Source organism: Camelus ferus, chromosome 12 (genome assembly GCF_009834535.1).
Source record: "Camelus ferus isolate YT-003-E chromosome 12, BCGSAC_Cfer_1.0, whole genome shotgun sequence".
Lineage (NCBI taxonomy): Eukaryota > Metazoa > Chordata > Mammalia > Artiodactyla > Camelidae > Camelus > Camelus ferus.
The window spans coordinates 41,022,346-41,039,555 of NC_045707.1; the positions used below are offsets into that span (position 1 = coordinate 41,022,346).

General features: G+C 42.3%; 1 protein-coding gene across 1 annotated transcript in view; it reads left to right on the top strand.

Moving 5' to 3' along the window:
* The window catches only part of GNPTAB (N-acetylglucosamine-1-phosphate transferase subunits alpha and beta), a 70,103-nt gene that overhangs the window by 40,763 nt on the left and 12,130 nt on the right, over positions 1-17,210 (top strand). Inside the window, exons 7-16 of the mRNA XM_032493499.1 lie at positions 167-301; positions 5,867-6,028; positions 6,411-6,590; positions 6,817-6,987; positions 8,129-8,252; positions 9,287-9,490; positions 10,176-11,278; positions 13,078-13,277; positions 13,500-13,719; positions 14,411-14,524. Coding sequence (XP_032349390.1) covers positions 167-301; positions 5,867-6,028; positions 6,411-6,590; positions 6,817-6,987; positions 8,129-8,252; positions 9,287-9,490; positions 10,176-11,278; positions 13,078-13,277; positions 13,500-13,719; positions 14,411-14,524 — 2,613 coding nt within the window. The remainder of the gene's footprint in view (positions 1-166; positions 302-5,866; positions 6,029-6,410; positions 6,591-6,816; positions 6,988-8,128; positions 8,253-9,286; positions 9,491-10,175; positions 11,279-13,077; positions 13,278-13,499; positions 13,720-14,410; positions 14,525-17,210) is intronic.

A 17,210-nucleotide genomic window follows, 5' to 3' on the forward strand; every position in this document is an offset into this window, starting at 1 on the left:
TCTCTAAGCTTAGCTTTCTAGTATTCATGAATATTGATTTAAATAATCTTAACAATATTTTGAAGCTTGTATGATGCAACAGATCTTTCCCAGTTTTCTCAGCTGTGAGTTTTCACCAGCCTCATGATGTGAACAGTGAGTTGTGTTTTTCCCCTTCCTATTTTAGACAACAGACAGAGAAGTTCCTGGGTTAGTGCTAATGCAGGATTTGGCTTTCCTGAGTGGATTTCCACCGACGTTCAAGGAAACAAATCAACTGAAGACAAAATTGCCAGAAAATCTTTCTCTTAAAATAAAACAGGTAAGCATGTAGAAGATAGAGCAGCCAGTACCACACATCTCGTTTAATGCGTGTCTCTGCTCCTGTGGCCCCTTTCGTTGTAGCGCAGCCGACACTCGGTCTGCTGCCCTGTTACAATATGTTGTGACGAAGACAAATCTTTACTTACAGAAGATCTTCACTTTTTACTCTTAATTTGGGCAAAAGCCTAAGAGTCTCGTTTGATTTGTCGGTTTCGCGGACAGAAGCAGGGTTCGTGTGTTTAACAGACGAGCTTCTGCTGCGTGTCAGGCGCTGTTCTGACCCCTGAGAATGCAACAGTGGGCGGGGCCTACAGCAGTGGGCGGGGCCGGCGGGGGCCCTGCTGGCGGTGGGAGCGTGGAAGGAGGGGCGGGAGATGAGACCTGGGGCAGGTGCACGCAGGCTCCAGCTTTCACTGACCGAGGGGTGTGCTTCAGACATATGAGCATTTGATAATGTGAAACCTTCATTCATTAATAGCTAGGTGAGTCATTGACATATTTAAGGACGCTTAGTAACTTCACATTTGACCACCGAGGCCATTTGTTGACTCTGGAGGCTGTGACATGTCTTTTCCTTAACATTGTTTTCAGAGCCGTTTTTCTGATTTATGTAGGGCACAGTTCGTGTGGGTATGCTTTCCTTTTTTTTTTTTTTTCCCTCTTGGGTGGGGGAGGTAATTAGGTTTATTTATTTATTTTAATGGAAGTGCTGGGGATTGAACCCAGGATTTCGTGCATGCTAAGCAGGCACTCCACCACTGAGCTGCACCACACTAACCACCCCTCACCCCCATGCTTTCCTTTTGACCTTGTGTCAGAATCCCTGCTGTAAAGTCAGAAACAGGCTGTGAAACGTGAGTGTTTTTTCTCTTAGAATAGAGGGCGTAAAGTTCTTGCCTCAGAATTTGTTAGACTCGGCTTTTCTTGATTTTACAGAGAAATGTTCTTTAAGTTCTGCCACTGTGTTCAGCTTCCTGATCTTCCTTCACCTGTTGATGTCACTTAACTGTTCCGAGGTGAAAGGGTAGAGGTGGAGGTCTTGGGGGAAAACTCTGACGGGGAGTTCCTAGTTCACGTTTTGACCTTGCTTTTTATGTGCCTGACAAAGTTTCCTTAACTTGTTTCTTTTTCCTCTTAAGTGTTTTACTGTTTTAAGATACTCTGTATTACCTTTGTAAATACCACAGTAATATGAATGGCATTTATGTTTTTTTTCCTTTTTTTCATATTTTCCTCCATAGCTTTGTTTATAGTACTTGGAAATACAGTACTGCCCAGCTAGATTGGGGTTGAATTATTTCTTAATCTGTGGTTATTTAAAAATAGATATTATATTCTTCCTTCCCCAGAATTATTTTTAGTACTGATTTGGGCAGATAAAACCATAGATTAGCATTCATTTCAGCCACTGTTTATTTGGCTTCTTGACTTCCTAGCTGTTAGTTCTACAATTACAGACATACGTATCTGGACTTTGGATTGTTAGCTCAAATTCCTTGAACACAAAAAATGACAAGCTTGACTCTGTGTAACTCCAGTTACACTAAGTTTTTAGAGGAAAGAAGATTCATGACACTTCTCCATCCTCCGTTCGGTTTGACCAGCGCATGCCTCCACCGGCTGAAGCTGCTGACCCGCCCATGGCTGGTGGGTGGGTGGGTGGGTGTGTCCTGCCAAAAATTGGCAATCCAAGTCGTGGTCACAGTGTGGAGTGGTGTGTGCTGGTGGGGATCGGGTGGGGCAGAAATGAATTGGACAGGAGCTCCAGCAGGCTCTGTGCATGAGGACACCCCTCCTCCGTCATTCACCTGGTTGGAGATTGGTCTGGATTCCCAGTCTTGTCTTTGTGGAGGCCAGCACTTCCTCAGTGGGTCCAGCCAGTTATTCACAGTGTTTGTTACAGCTCCTTGTCACAATGCCAGCACCGTTTTGAGAAGAAGAAACAGCTTGAACAGAGGCCTGGGGGCTTGCAAGTAGATGGTGTTTTCAGAAAATCGAGATATTTCCGGAGGCCAGAGCCCAGGCAGGGATTTTGCTGGTTCTTAGACTGGGAAGTGAGGCCGAGGCCAGACAGAAGAAGATCCCCTGATGAGGAGCCAGGACTTGGTCCTGGAGTCAGAGCATCTTGAGGAGGGTCCCGATCTGCCTCTAAGGAACATGGCAGGGAAGGTGTGGTCGGGAGACAATAAACAAGAAGCTGGAGGCAGGAAAACCAGTCTGGCCACTGCTGCCACAACCCAGCAAGACATTCAGGTTCCACAAGTGCCTTGGCAGTGGTGCCAGTGATGAGAGTGGTTCCAGAACCATCTGAGAGAAACCCTCAACACGACATGGCTATTTATTAGCTGTTGAAGGACATGGAAGGAAAAATGAAAGGGGAAGTGGATGCTACCAGTGAAGGTGGACCACACTCAGAGCTTCCTGGGAGAAGTGAGATTGTGGGAAGGAAACTCAGAGCTCAGTTTAGAGTGTTACATTGGAGGTGCCTTGTCATACGTGGAAGGAAGGGCCATTAGACATTGGGCTTCAGGACCTGTACAGCTGAACCACTGTACCCTCCCAGGCTCCTCCAGGGGGCCTTTGCCAAGACCTGTGGCCTTGGAGCCACCCAGGGCTCAGTTCTGTCCCAGAGACCCTCGCCAGGCTGTGAACATCTCAGGACAGGTACTGCCTGTTCGCCTTCTACCCCGGTGATCACCTCAGGGCCTGGCACCCGGGGGGCCGCTTGTTGAAATGCTTGTTGAAAGAATGAGCAAGAAGAAAGGCTGTGACTAAACACACTCACCACATACAATGTCTTGGGATATAATGGGAAACGTTTCAGGGGTGTGATTATTTCAGGGAGTCATCTAGGTTTTTGGCACCATGGTTGTATACATACAACTTGCATTTATCATTCTTTTTAGAGCAAAACCAGAGTCTTTCCCCACCCCCAGCAGGGGAAGTGGGACTTGAAATTGGTTTAATTTGCAAGATAATAGATTCAAATTCATAAAAACTTTTCTGTGGACTATCGTCTTAAAAATCAGACAGTCTTTTCTGTTGAAAGCTTTCTAGTTTGAGATACCTTGAAATGAGTCCTTTTACAATCGGATTAGTTACCCTCTAATTTATCTGTAAAAATTTTTAATGTGATGGACACAGACAGAATTCACCTTTTGAGCAATCAGATTACCCGTGGTCTTTATTTTCAGCTCCTTCTGAACATTTTGTGTTTTTAGACATTTTCATCCATGGGGAGTTTTTTCTTTTTTTTTTCCTTTTTAATTTTTAAATTTTTTTATTCACTTCTTCAATATGTTAGAGCAGGCAGAAAGTCTTCCCAGTGCTCTCAAGTGCATTCTCACGTTTGGTTTAATTCAGTGCAGAAGTGTAGGACATGCACTTGTATTCAGGCTGTTTTATGGTCATGTTTTGGAGGCTGTATGTGTGCATATGAAGTAGTCAAGCAGCAAAACAAGATAGTATAAAGTCAGCTAATCAAGGAGAGTAGTGTAAACTTTGAATTGGCATTTAGAGACAAGAAAGACTGTGTGGATCAGAGACATGAAGGTTTTCAAAGAGGAGGCTGCATGGGATCCTTGACGCTGACCAGGCAGTTTGTTTCTGCAGGCAGGACAGTGTGGGCGGGGTGGGACCAGCGTATTGTCTGACCTGGCCTCAGACCCCCGAAACCTGTTCAAGGCACATTCAAGTTCATAGCAAGTTGTAGTAATATTTGTACTAATGCCCCTTCTTCCAGTGGCCTAAAACATCTTATGCACCTGCTCTTCTAAAGCATGGCACCCTTTGGGGCTTTTTCCCCCTAAAGAAAGCATTTTGATTAAACAAGCAACTCTGGAACTGATTTAAGTTTTAGAAAACCACCAGGACATATTAAGATCTAGTTGCTTGAGTTGTCAAATTACTAGAAGGAGCTCTTTTGTTTTTCAGTTGTATTAGCTGACATGTTTTTTCCCTAAACTTATAGTACCATATAAAGGTGTATCAGTCACATCATTCTAGATAATGCTATAGTAACAAACATCCCAAAATCTCAGTGGCTTAAAAATAGCAAAGCTTTATTTCTCGGTCACATTACATGCCTGTTATGGGTCTGCAGGGGGTGGGCATAGCAGTTGTTTTCTCTTTGAGAAACTTATAATTGAAGGAATTTAGATAAACCTGTAATTTAAAGTACGAAACTATATATGGAGACAGTTGGCCTACAGTTACCCTAGCTAAGAACTCCAGCCTTAGGCACTTACTACACCCACTGTCTCTTACCACCTCTTTCTCTTGGCAAAAGTAATTAAGGTGTCCGGGATTAGGGTGCCACCTAGTGGCTAGCACAGGATCCTTCCTCCTAATCCTTCTCACCACCCTGGACTTAGTTGATTATGGTGACAGAAAAATTTTTTCGTACATATAAATATTACTTTAAGCTCTTTATTTTTCCTCTCTTTTCCAATTACTGTAGAGTTACCTTAGGAAAGTGTCTGTAAAGTTTCCAAATAGTTTTCCAGAATAAAAGCAGTTTGGATAGGAGAGATTAATGAAGTTAAGGGTATTTCCCCAATACATTTAAAATTAAATTAGAATATTGAAGTGCTGCATTTATTTATTCTAGAATAGTGATTTTTGCACTCCAGGGAGCCCTCAGAGGTTCTGTAGGAGCCACTGTGGGAGGGGAGACTGAGGGTGGGCAGTGAGACTGTTAGGTACCCAGATAGAACAGACAGAAGGATGTCTGCCCTGCATGGCCTGCCTCCCACCTGCCCCCCGTGTACCGAGGCAGAGTGGTGACAGTGGTGACCTTAGTGAGTGCTTCGTGTATACCAGGCACTGTTAAGGTGAAAGAAGGTAATCAGGAAGATAGCACACACGTGTGCTGCACACACGTACACCCACACACTTTGTGCTAAGGGTTAATGGCCTATGTAATAAAAATAGGAGGAGTATAAATGAAATTCTAACTCTAACCTCTGTTTTTGGCCTATATAGCTCGGGAAACTTTGAAAGATGAGCTAAATATAGTCATGTAGCACATATAAGAGCTCAGAATGAGCCCATAATAACTTGTGTTTGTTCTGTTTTATAAATTAAGAAAGAAGGCTAAAAAATTAAGAAACTGACTGTTAGAAGAGCCAATTCAGCAGAAGGATGTTGCTTTCCTGGATGAGTGGTTTTCGACTGTCCTTCCCCGCCTTCCCCACCTGAATTAAGCTCTTAAGGCCTCTTTTCTTAGGAAATTGTATGATACAGAGTTAAAACATAAAATGTATCATGGATAGTGTGGACTCTGGTTTGTTGCATTCACTGGGAAGTTGTCCGCCTGTTAGGCCTTCTTTTTTTGTTTTTTTTTTGGTGATAATTGGCCTGCTATTTCATATACATATATGAAACTTCTAATCTTTAAATATATGTAATATATATTTAATATGTGCTATAAATAGCATGTAGTATAATATACAATATGTAGTGTGTATTACATATATTTAAAGATCAAGGATCAAACTGGGAATTTAATGTCTCTTCTTTGAGGTTCAGTTTTTCCACATGTAACCCTCTTGTTATTTTATAGTTGCAGTTATATTCAGAGGCCAGTGTAGCACTTCTGAAGTTGAATAACCCCGAAGATTTTCAAGAACTGAACAAGCAGACAAAGAAGAACATGACCATTGATGGAAAAGAACTGATCATAAGTCCTGCGTATTTATTATGGGATCTGAGTGCCATCAGCCAGGTGAGGGATGCAGACATTCTTTTAAAACCCGAATTGAGGGTTTTGATTATTAAAGATTTATAAGGCACTGTATTAGAAGAAGGAAGAAGACTTATGCAGAGGTGAGTTGACTGGAACTCAAAAGAGTTAATACTAATTGAAGTGACCTAGAGTCAGATCCAAGAAGCTTTTCTTAAAAAAAAAAAAAAAAGTGTGAAAGAAATGCTGTTTTGTGTTGTTTTAAATGTGTTGAGTCTTTTGCCTTTTTTATAATGTTTAAAAGTTGGACGCTGTCTTTGAAAGCTGGAGCTCCCTGGGAGTAGAGGGCAGAGGGGATGGTCGGGAGGGGCAGGTGTGACTTAAGGGGCATTTCACATTTTTATGCGCCCGATGCTTTTCTCAGTCTAAGCAGGATGAAGATGTGTCTGCCAGCCGTTTTGAAGATAATGAAGAGCTGAGGTACTCACTGCGATCTATTGAGAGGCATGCGCCGTGGGTTCGAAACATTTTCATTGTCACTAATGGGCAGATTCCATCCTGGCTAAACCTCGATAATCCTCGAGTGACAATAGTCACACACCAGGTAGCGACTCCCATTTGTCACAAGGCTGTGGTCTTCTCCTCTGTCCTTTGCTGTTCTTTGTCTTGTCCCTAATGTCATCCCCTTACCTTCCTCACCTCCATTTCCACCTTCCTTTAACCCTTCCACTCGCCTCCCTTCCTCCCTTCTTTCCAAAAACAAAACAAAACAAAACAAACCTCTCATCTACCCTCTTTCATTCTTGTTTTGTTTGTTTTTCTTTTTAAAGGATGTTTTTCGAAATCTGAGCCACTTGCCTACCTTCAGTTCACCTGCTATTGAAAGTCACATTCATCGCATTGAAGGGCTGTCCCAGAAGTTCATTTACCTGAATGATGATGTCATGTTTGGAAAGGATGTCTGGCCGGACGACTTTTACAGTCACTCCAAAGGTCAGAAGGTGAGTGCCTAAGAAATGCCTGGCTTCGAAGTCCCTTAGAAGTTACAAATGGAAAGTCAGGAAGTTGGTATACATACCATATTCAGATTTGATCAAACAAGCATTTCTGAATGCTGAGTAAGCACAGGGGCGTTAACAGTTAGGGAGTGAGAAACTGCAGTAGGAACTTTGCTTCCCTGCATTCTCAGACACACAGACAGAACCCACCTTCTAAATTTTCTGCTGCTACCATAGCAGAAAAAGCAAAATCACTGTGAAACGCAAAATCGTGTTTACAATGTCTGCAAAATGCCCAAGATAGAAAGTTAGCTCAGTTTAGTGGTTAAAGACATGGATGGAATTTCATTAAAGGCCGACGGTCTTACTCTGGCTTTGAGAGGCAGGATGGAGAAGTGGTCCTGAGCACAGATGTGGGGGCCAGCTGTGCAGCACCATCCTGCACAGTTTCCCGTTTCCTGTCGGCCTGGTAGCGGCAATAGGAATACCCTGGTAGCATTGTTAGAAGAGCTCAGTGATCGGTTGGAGGTTTACACCGTGAGCTTCTAGGTTATGGAGCACTGTAGCTGCAAGTGCCAACAGCACAAAGCTGCCTTTCCTGTTGCTGTTTACGCAGCCCCCCGTGCCCATTCTTCTGTCCACGTGTCTCCTCTGTGTTAGATTGTAGGGCTGTGGGGCTGAGCTGTGGCTTGACAGGGAGACAAACTGGTGACTGTGTACGGTGATTTCTGAGACAGGACCATGCACGAATCTGCCCAGGAGTTCATGGCAGCACCACAGAGAAGCAGTGACTTGTGTTCATGTTTCCACCTGCTTCTTGCACGCCCTTGCACTTGCCTTAGGTCCTACATGTTGCTGCTTTATTTCAAAATAGATTATTTATAAGACCATATTGTGAGACTGACCTGTAAGCGGAGTCCTGGTCTGCTTTCCTTGAGTAACAGAAAGTAAATGTGCCTGACAAGACCCATCCACAGGGCAGGACTGAGAAAGCTAGCACAGGTCCAGGCCCAGGATGCCCCTGAACTCAGACCTTTTCTAGAGGCTCAGTTTGTTTTGTTTTGCTTTAAAAGGAATCCTAATTAAAGAATAAAAAGTGTCAGAAACCAGAAACCATTTTACTTTCCCTCTGGTTTCATCATAGGTTTATTTGACGTGGCCCGTGCCAAACTGTGCTGAGGGCTGCCCGGGGTCCTGGATCAAAGACGGCTATTGTGACAAGGCGTGTAACAACTCAGCCTGTGATTGGGATGGTGGCGACTGCTCTGGTGAGGATGTGCTCACATGTAGTTTGTTCATGTTGACAGAATTTTTTTCATTGGTCGTCACTGTCGAACATGTACAGTGACTAAATTAAACGTTTCTTCATGTAGTGAAACAACCGGTAATTCACAGACTCTTTGGAGGTGATGACTGGTGTTCCGATGCTTGGTTTATTCATATTGTCATTGTTAGGGACGTTTTCCCACATTGACCCTGCACTTGAAACTTACTATTCAAAATATGAAACTCAGTTATACCCTTAATTACGTGAGCTCAAAGTCAAGAGCAAGAATCTCTCTAACTGGTTCTTGGAGGAGCTCACGGCTGGTGGCTCTCTCCCCATCTCTTGCACTCTTATATTTGGCCTTGTTGACCATAACAAGTTTTTACATTTATTTGTTGCCTTTCAGTTAAAAAGCATTTAAAGATATAAATCATCATCCATTATCCGCTTGAATTTCTTAGTCACCGAAGAAAGAGCTGTCATTGTCCCCCTAGTCCATGTGAGGAATCAGACTTGGGGAAGTGTTGAGTGTTGAAAGAAACAAAACTGTAAGTTTGCTTCAGTCTGATCTGTCAGAGGCACTTTGGAAAAACACAAACAGCTGCAGGGAGAGAACGCAGACACTCAAGAGAGCCCGGGGAGCTGGGCCCCTCCTAGAGCAGCAGCACTGGATAACGAGGTTCGCACTTGTGTTAGGACGTGTTTTTGGCGGTTCTGAGAGTCTCGGTCTTCAGAATAATCTGCTCCTTCATACACATCTACACTTGCCACCTTGAGCAAATTTGAAGCCTGTCCTTCTAGGTTGCACAGCTGGGAAATGCCAAGGCCAGGTCTTCCCAGGCCCAGTCCGCTGTCAGGTGACACCCCCTTTTCAATTTGTTTTGTTTTTAAGCAACATGAAATCTACGAAAGAATGGGGTGAACCTTTTCTGACAAATTCATGCATCAAGCTTGAAAACACTATTAAGAAATAAGGAAGTGGCTTTTTTCAAGATTGTAGGAATGGCAAGATCTGTTTTCCTCCTCCTCCTGCAGGGAACAGTGGAGGGAGTCGCTACATGGCAGGAGCCGTGGGTACCGGGAGTTTTGGAGCCGGACAGCCCTGGCATTTTGGTGGAGCAATAAGCGGTGTCTCTTACTGTAATCAAGGATGTGCCAATTCCTGGCTCGCTGATAAGTTCTGTGACCAGGCCTGCAATGTCTTGTCCTGTGGGTTTGATGCTGGCGACTGTGGGCAAGGTATATTAATTGCCGTTAAAAAACATACTTAGAATAAGAGGATAACAATCCTTGGTAAATAGAAGGGGTTTGGATCATTGCTGTTACTTAAAGTGATTATTCTCTATGTATCCCTTTCCCAGCCTTTCATCCAAACTAGTTGTGAGTGAGTTATAAGTAGGAGAAGGACACTGGTCTTTAGAAAACAGTAGACACTGAAGGTGTATCTTTTCCTGTTACTACTTCAGTTCGATTTTTTTTTTTTTAGCTAAGCATATTGAAAATTTATGGTGAAGGTTTGATTTGGAAACCATAAAAGGAGACCAGTAATTCATTAAGTAAGCATGGTTTGAATACTGGATCTTGTTGATAGCTTATTAATGGAGATTAATGGAGATCCTTTTTGGCAGAAAGTAGTATTTTTTTCAAGTGGACAAGAAAGCTGGAAGTTGATCATTGGAATTTGCTGTCCAGAACTGTGCTGTATCTCTGTAGTGAGTCAGCCTCAGCATTCTATGTCGTTAATAGTGATTGCTTCAGGGAATAAAATGAGCCCGATTTCAGTAGGTTTTGTGTTAGAATTTCCATTTTGAAGTCCATTTAAAGTCACTCTTAGAAAGTGAAAACTCAGACCCCAAGAATTAAAGGAAAAGGGTTTGGAAAATGCCTGGTTTTTAAAAAGTCATGTTTGTGTTTTTTTCTCTAGATCATTTTCATGAATTGTATAAAGTAACTCTTCTCCCAAACCAGACTCACTATGTTATTCCAAAAGGTGAATGCCTGCCTTATTTCAGCTTTGCAGAAATAGCCAAAAGGGGAATTGAAGGCATCTATAATGACAACCCAATAATCCGACATGCTTCTATCGCCAATAAGTGGAAAACCATCCACCTCATAATGCACAGTGGAATGAACGCCACCACAATACATTTCAATCTCACGTTTCAAAGTACAAATGATGAAGAGTTCAAAATGCAAATAGTAGTGGAGGTTGACACAAGGGAGGTGCCCAAATGGAACTCTACGACCCAGAAGCCTCGCCAAAATTTGGTTAGCCCAGCCCTTCTTCCAGAGGCGGAGGTCCTGTTTGAGGATATTCCCGAAGAAAAACGCTTCCCCAAGGTCAAGAGACATGACATCAACACAACAGGAAGAGTCCAAGTGGAGGTGGAAATTCCACTGCTCAATATTTCACTCCTTCCAAAAGAGGCCCAGTTGAGCCTCAGCAACTTGGATTTGCAACTAGAACGTGGAGACATCACCGTGAAAGGATACAACCTGTCCAAGTCAACCCTGCTGAGGTTGTTTGTGTTGAACTCAAAGGATACCAGGTTAACAATAAATCATGCTCTAATGACAGATCAAAGAAATGACAGTTTGGAGGCCCCGCTGGAAAAACAGGTTCACAGAAGCAGCTTACCGAGCAGCATAGGAGCATCTGAAAGACTCCAGGGGTCGCCAGCTTTTCCAGCAGTGACAATAGAAGTGAATGGCCGCTCCCAGAGTCAGACTCCCCCCCCGAACCTAGAAACCGAAGCAAGATTCCAGTCTAAAACCCTGACCCAAAAAGTAGGAGGCGGAAGTGTGTTAAAAGAAAATCTCTCATCTCTGATTGTCACACTGGAAAACAAGGAGACACAAGAAAAGATAATCGCAGGCAAAGAAGAGAAAAACAGAATGGAGGAAAACGCTAACAGTTATCTAGGTGGTGATGAAGTATTACCTGGAAGAAAACTGCAACATTACACAGACAGTTACCTGGGCTTTTTGCCGTGGGAGAAGAAAAAGTATTTCCAAGATCTTCTTGATGTAAGTTGCACCCGGACTTATTCCTTCCCTTGCTCAGGAAAAATAAGTAACCTTGTAAGAGGTACTGATGTAATAATTGTTACCATTTATCCCGCACTTCCCTGTGCCTGCCACTGAATTCGGTGCTCTTCTTCTGTGATTTCATTTAATTGTCCAAATAATTCTAACAATAAGAATACCTTATAAGGGTCTTTGCTATCGTTATCCCCATTTTGCAGTTTAGGAAGCAGCCTTCGTGTGATGAGTAAGGGATTCAGTCAGGGGCGTACCTGAGCACGCAGTAGAACCGCAATGGTCTCTGATCTTTACTTGGCGTGTGTGATTTCAAACTATGTTTTTGCATACATTGCGCAAGTCAGATCTGAAATTTTTTCAGCTTTACTGATGAAAAACCTGAGATGCAGATGAATTGGTTAGCTTTCCCAACATTGCGAGAGCAGGTGTTTGTGAGCCAAGCCTCCAAGCTGGAGCGCTCTCCCTCCTGTACCACAGCTTCCACGGTGCCCTGGTGGCCTTTGTACGTGTCACCAATGCCGTCACTGCTACCTGCTGGGGAGCACAGGATGGTCAGGACAGTCGCTGCTGTTGAACACTCAGGGCAAGCTGGGAGGATGGATTTGTGGGCAGATAATCATAGCAGTGTGATAAGTATCTCTTCAAGTAGGCAAGGGATCCAAGGGGAAAATTTCTTAACTTTGCCTTGAGGTATTGGGAAAGTGACCCAGGAGGAAGTGCCTTATGACCTGACCTCTGAAGGGTGCAGAGGCGTTGACAGACTGAGAAAAGCCATGTGGTCTAGGCTGGATCGTGAACACAGCACAGCCACGAGTGGATGTTAGGCTGGGGCAGAGCAGTGAAGAGGGGGTCGTGTCGTTATTCTCACTGTCTTCGGGAAGTGTCTTGTCCCTGACGTGGCAGGTGTTTACTAACTCCTGAGTGAGGGACTGCAGGGTTCTTACCTATGTTGATTTCCTCACCCCCCTACTCCTTTCTTTCTTTTTTAATTGCAAATGCCCTAGAGGCTAGTGGTAAAAATTGCAAGCAATGCAAAAACTAAAAACAAACAAAATGAAGAGGAAAGATCTCTTTCCTTCCTTAATCTCCCCACTTGAGACAATCACTATGAATATTTAGTTTGGTGGGTATTCTTCTAGTATTTTTGTGTAGATATGCAAATACATAAACTATATAGCTTATTTCTCCACACGCTAACCAACACCATTTAGTATCAGTCTGTATTTGCATCAGTTTGAGAAGCAAAAATATTTCATCTTCTGTAAACTGTGTTCATGTTCTTTGTTAGTATTTTTTACCCATTCATTCAGTTTTGCCTCTTACTGGTTTTGATAGGGTTCTTTACATTCCATAATATTAACAGTATTATATGGTGAAAACAATTTTGTGTTCTAGTCTTTGTGTTCAGAACTCAAGTACCTGCTGCTTTGATGGCACGAGTAGAAGTAACTTGATATTGAAGGCACTATCAAGTTAATTGTAAATCAATTTTCTAAATACTGCATTGAAATGGGCAACAATCTTGTGGTCAGTGACCTGTCCTTGAAGAATGCCCTGTGAGTAGACCTCCACCCCACAGCTGTTGTTCTCAAGCCAGTGTTCTTGATACTTCCACTGAAATCCAGTTCAGTCCTGCTCTCTGTTGTTAAGGTGACCTGTTAGTGCTCATTTCATTTGCTCCCCGCGTGATTGGTTATTACATAAAGTGGTCCCCCTGTCTCTTGTTAACACAGGGCACTCGTACACTTAACATAATGCTGTGTTGCATGGAATTCTCTTTTCAGGAAGAAGAGTCACTGAAGACACAACTGGCGTACTTTACTGACAGCAAACACACAGGGAGGCAACTAAAAGATACGTTCGCAGATTCCCTCCGCTATGTAAATAAAATTCTAAACAGCAAGTTTGGATTCACATCTCGGAAAGTCCCTGCACACATGCCCCACATGATCGACCGAATAGTTATGCAAGAACTGCAAGATATGTAAGTCTGGTTTGCGTTTGGGTCGTCTGCATGTGCTCAGAGCCAAGGCTGCTTGAAATCTGCATCTTTGCTGTGCTGCGTTTATGGTCTAACAGTTGATGACTGATGTGTTGAAGGTATTATCTCAATAAATAAGTGGGAAGAAAGATTCTAACTCCACCAATGTTAGGTACCATATATATTTTAAATATCCAGATCTCATGCTATGTTATGTTTGTACAGGTTCCCTGAAGAATTTGACAAGACATCATTTCACAAAGTGCGCCATTCTGAAGACATGCAGTTTGCCTTCTCTTATTTTTATTATCTCATGAGTGCAGTTCAGCCGCTGAATGTATCTCAAGTTTTTGATGAAGTTGATACAGACCAATCTGGTGTCTTATCAGACAGAGAAATCCGAACGCTGGCTACCAGAATTCATGACCTTCCTTTAAGTTTGCAGGTATTGTAATTTTTTCCCCCCACTAAACTTGGTGACATTTTAAATGAAACTGTTAATTTTAAATTTGATACTTTCTTTTCCCCTACGTACTTCAATGTAATGTAAGTACAAGTGGCTCTTAACATTTAATGAGGGTGTTCACAACTAGTCCATTTTCATGCCAGAATTAAAATAAAATTTGAAGTTGGTATTTTGTAAGATAACTTTTTTTTTAAGTAATCTTTACTTTTCAGTAGGGATTTCTATTGTATTGTTTGGAGGAGAGGCAGACCATACCTGCGTATAAGATTCTCGTGATGAGTTCATTTAGGAATTGCAGGTGTGGCTGAGTGGGGGTCTCAGCCAAGCCCCTGCTGCTGCACGGCCCCCTCTGTCGTGGCATCCCCCCATCCCAGGAGTAGGAGACCCACTAAGGGAGAGCGCCACGATGGATCCAACTGCAGGACGTCCCAGCTGGTGGTTCCCTGGACCACCTTGTGTAAAATGGTGCCTCACAGTCCAGTATGCTCTGCTGTGAGACAAAGATGAGTTATTTGTATGGTCTCATTCTGCTCTTCTTGGGGTGTCTTTAATAATCATATAATCAAACCCTCTCTGAAGATAGCACTTCGGTTTTGGTGACTTTAACATTTTTAAAACCACCATCATTAATTGTATATAAAAGGTTTGTCTTTTTATTTTGCTTTGCTAGGATTTAACAGGTCTGGAACACATGTTAATAAATTGTTCAAAAATGCTTCCTGCTAATATCACTCAGCTAAACACCATCCCGCCAACTCAGGAAGCATACTATGATCCCAATCTGGTGAGTAGCATGGGTTCTTTTATGTAAAACAGAAAGTATATTCTAATTGAGTGTTACATCATTTCTGTATAGCACTTCAGAAACTAGAAGCAGGTTCTATGTTTACAAGTCTTTGGTGGAAATTAATAGCATGATAATCCAGAATCACTTAACATTTTTCTTTGGAATCTCTTTTCTCCTCCCTGATGGATATTAAGCTAATATTAAGACTAACTGCTTATATTCTATAAGCAGCAACTATTCACTAAGGATGGCAGAAGATAGTTCCAAAGTATTCTCATTGGCTCAGGAGAACAATCTTGAGGTTAAAATATTAACCTAGGAAATATTCGTCAACAAGAATACATACCATCTTTCATCAAAGCTAAGTTGCTTTGATGCTGGCACTTTCTTGGGTCTTACCAGGAGGGGCAGTGGAGGATCTACACACAGCTGTATTACAGAGTACCCCTTGGCTGAAATGATTGACTGTTGATGGTAAGATGCATTCAGTGTCAGAGAAATGATAACGTGGGGAAAAAATTGTGCATTTAGAATTGATGGGAAAAGGATATAGTACAGCCATTTATGTGATGCTTACAGTTAAATTTTACTGATATATATGGAAAATTGTTTACAAAATAAATTAGGTGGGGGGAAAATGGGTAGTGCCGTATACAAAATATGATTTAAACTATGGAAAACTCCCAAGTAAAAAACTTCACACACAAACCCCAAAAAGTAATGGAGATGACAGTAGGTTAAATCATAGGTAGTTCTTAATATCTTTTTTGCACGTTTCCATATTTTCTCTAATGAATAGGTTTCACTTTCATAACCAGAATAATGTTATTTCCAAAAATTTACCATCTTGCAAATGTTCAAGCCATATGATTAATTGCAGATAAAATGTTTGTAAATGAATGTAGAGAAGAGTAATAAATCAGTTAAAAATCTGATTCCTGAAAAAGGGAATCACTCATTTAGCACTCATTATACACGTCAGGGATGGTGTTCCTCACCCACGTTCTCAGCGGGCCCCGTGAAGCTCGCGCATGAGGAGGCAGCGTGAGGGGCAGCAGCCGTTGGTGAGAGAGGTCAGCACCGCAGCTCTGGGAGCGCACAAACTAGAAGGATTGCTGATTGTGCGTAGGTTAGTTTAGCTTGTGACATGGTTTGGTGTAGATACGTGACACTTAAAAGCCAATTCTCTGAATACTCTAAAACTTGAAACTGTGAAATCAGTAAAATTGAGATAAATAGAAGAGTAACACGCGGTGTCAGTCCTAAGCGAGTTTGCTCTAGTGAGGTAACAGACATGAGTCAGCAGGTAGACAGCGAGGCTCTTTCTGGGTTGAGGCTTCACGGGAGGTCTCACGTGCAGCTGATGCGCAGTCCGGCTGATAACCCAACAGCAGCTCATCCTGTGGTTTCTTCTGGCGCTTTGGCACAATCCACTAAGAAATGCTTTGTGAACTCTAGATTGTTGTACAGACGTTAGTAGTTCTTTACATGGTTTTTTTTTTAATTGAAGTACTTGTCAGTTACAGTGTGTCAATTTCTGGTGTACAGCACAGTGTTCCAGCCATGCATATATACATGTATGTTCTTAATGATTAAAAAGGCACATTTGTAACCATAGTAGGTGCTTTTCCTCCCTCCATGGAGACTAGAATCAAAGTTTTGGAAAAAATTAGAAATTAGGCTGCATAGGTTAAAGGACATTCTGAGTTGCAAGACCTTTTAAATAATGATACCTCTTTTCTGTTTTCCTAAAATTTGGAGTTTAAATCATTCAGAGTATCTTGGTTGAAAATAAATTTTGCTGTCTATGTATTTGTCAAGATAATAAGATTTCCCATCAGTTATCAGAGATCTGGGCACACCCTTTCTCTAGGAGGGGGGGCAGAGAGCCGTGAGTCCAGGTTGCCCTGACTTGTCCTTTTTGGTATCTTGCTGGGCAGCCCCAACGCGTTGGACAGGAGGAAGAAAGGAGCAAGTGTGCTGGGCTCCAACACTGCCCTCTCCACGGCCTCTCTCACTGTCCAGGTCTCTTTGGTCTTCACTTTTTCTTTATGACCACATCATGGTTGTGCTGACAGGTTGCTTTAGAGACCACTGACTTCACCCCAAGGTCCAGGGAGCTTTACTGTGGCACAGCCTCTTTCAGCTCCCTCCAGACTTCTCTTTCACCCTCTGTATTTCCACACCCATCCTTTCGTTTGTCTTTTCTGCTCCATAAACTCTAGGTTCCTGTAAGACTGCAATTACCAGCCCCCTGCACTTACATAGAGCTTACAGAAGCATGTTCTTTTCTAAGGAAGATGATATATGCGTAGAAAAGTTTTTCATCTTGCCCTGTATTTCACAAGCACGACAAAAGGTTATTGACAGATTTTAGGATTTTCTTTTTTTAAAGAAATGTATATATATTTATCCACTAGCTCAGTGTTTTTTTTTTTTAATCAAATATTTGGAATGAGGTTTAGAATCAGCAAATATCCTTTGAATGCTAAGGATTAAGTAAAGGGTGCTTTGCTAACAATTGTAAGTTAGTCTTGAGGCTTATGCAAATAAGCTGTTTTAAAACATATGTACTAATTATACTGGCAGCATTAGTTAACATTACTTGAGTTAATTCTTACCCAAGGTGTTGATTGACTTCATTACTGTAATTAAATGTGATTACACGTGGGATAAAGTATTT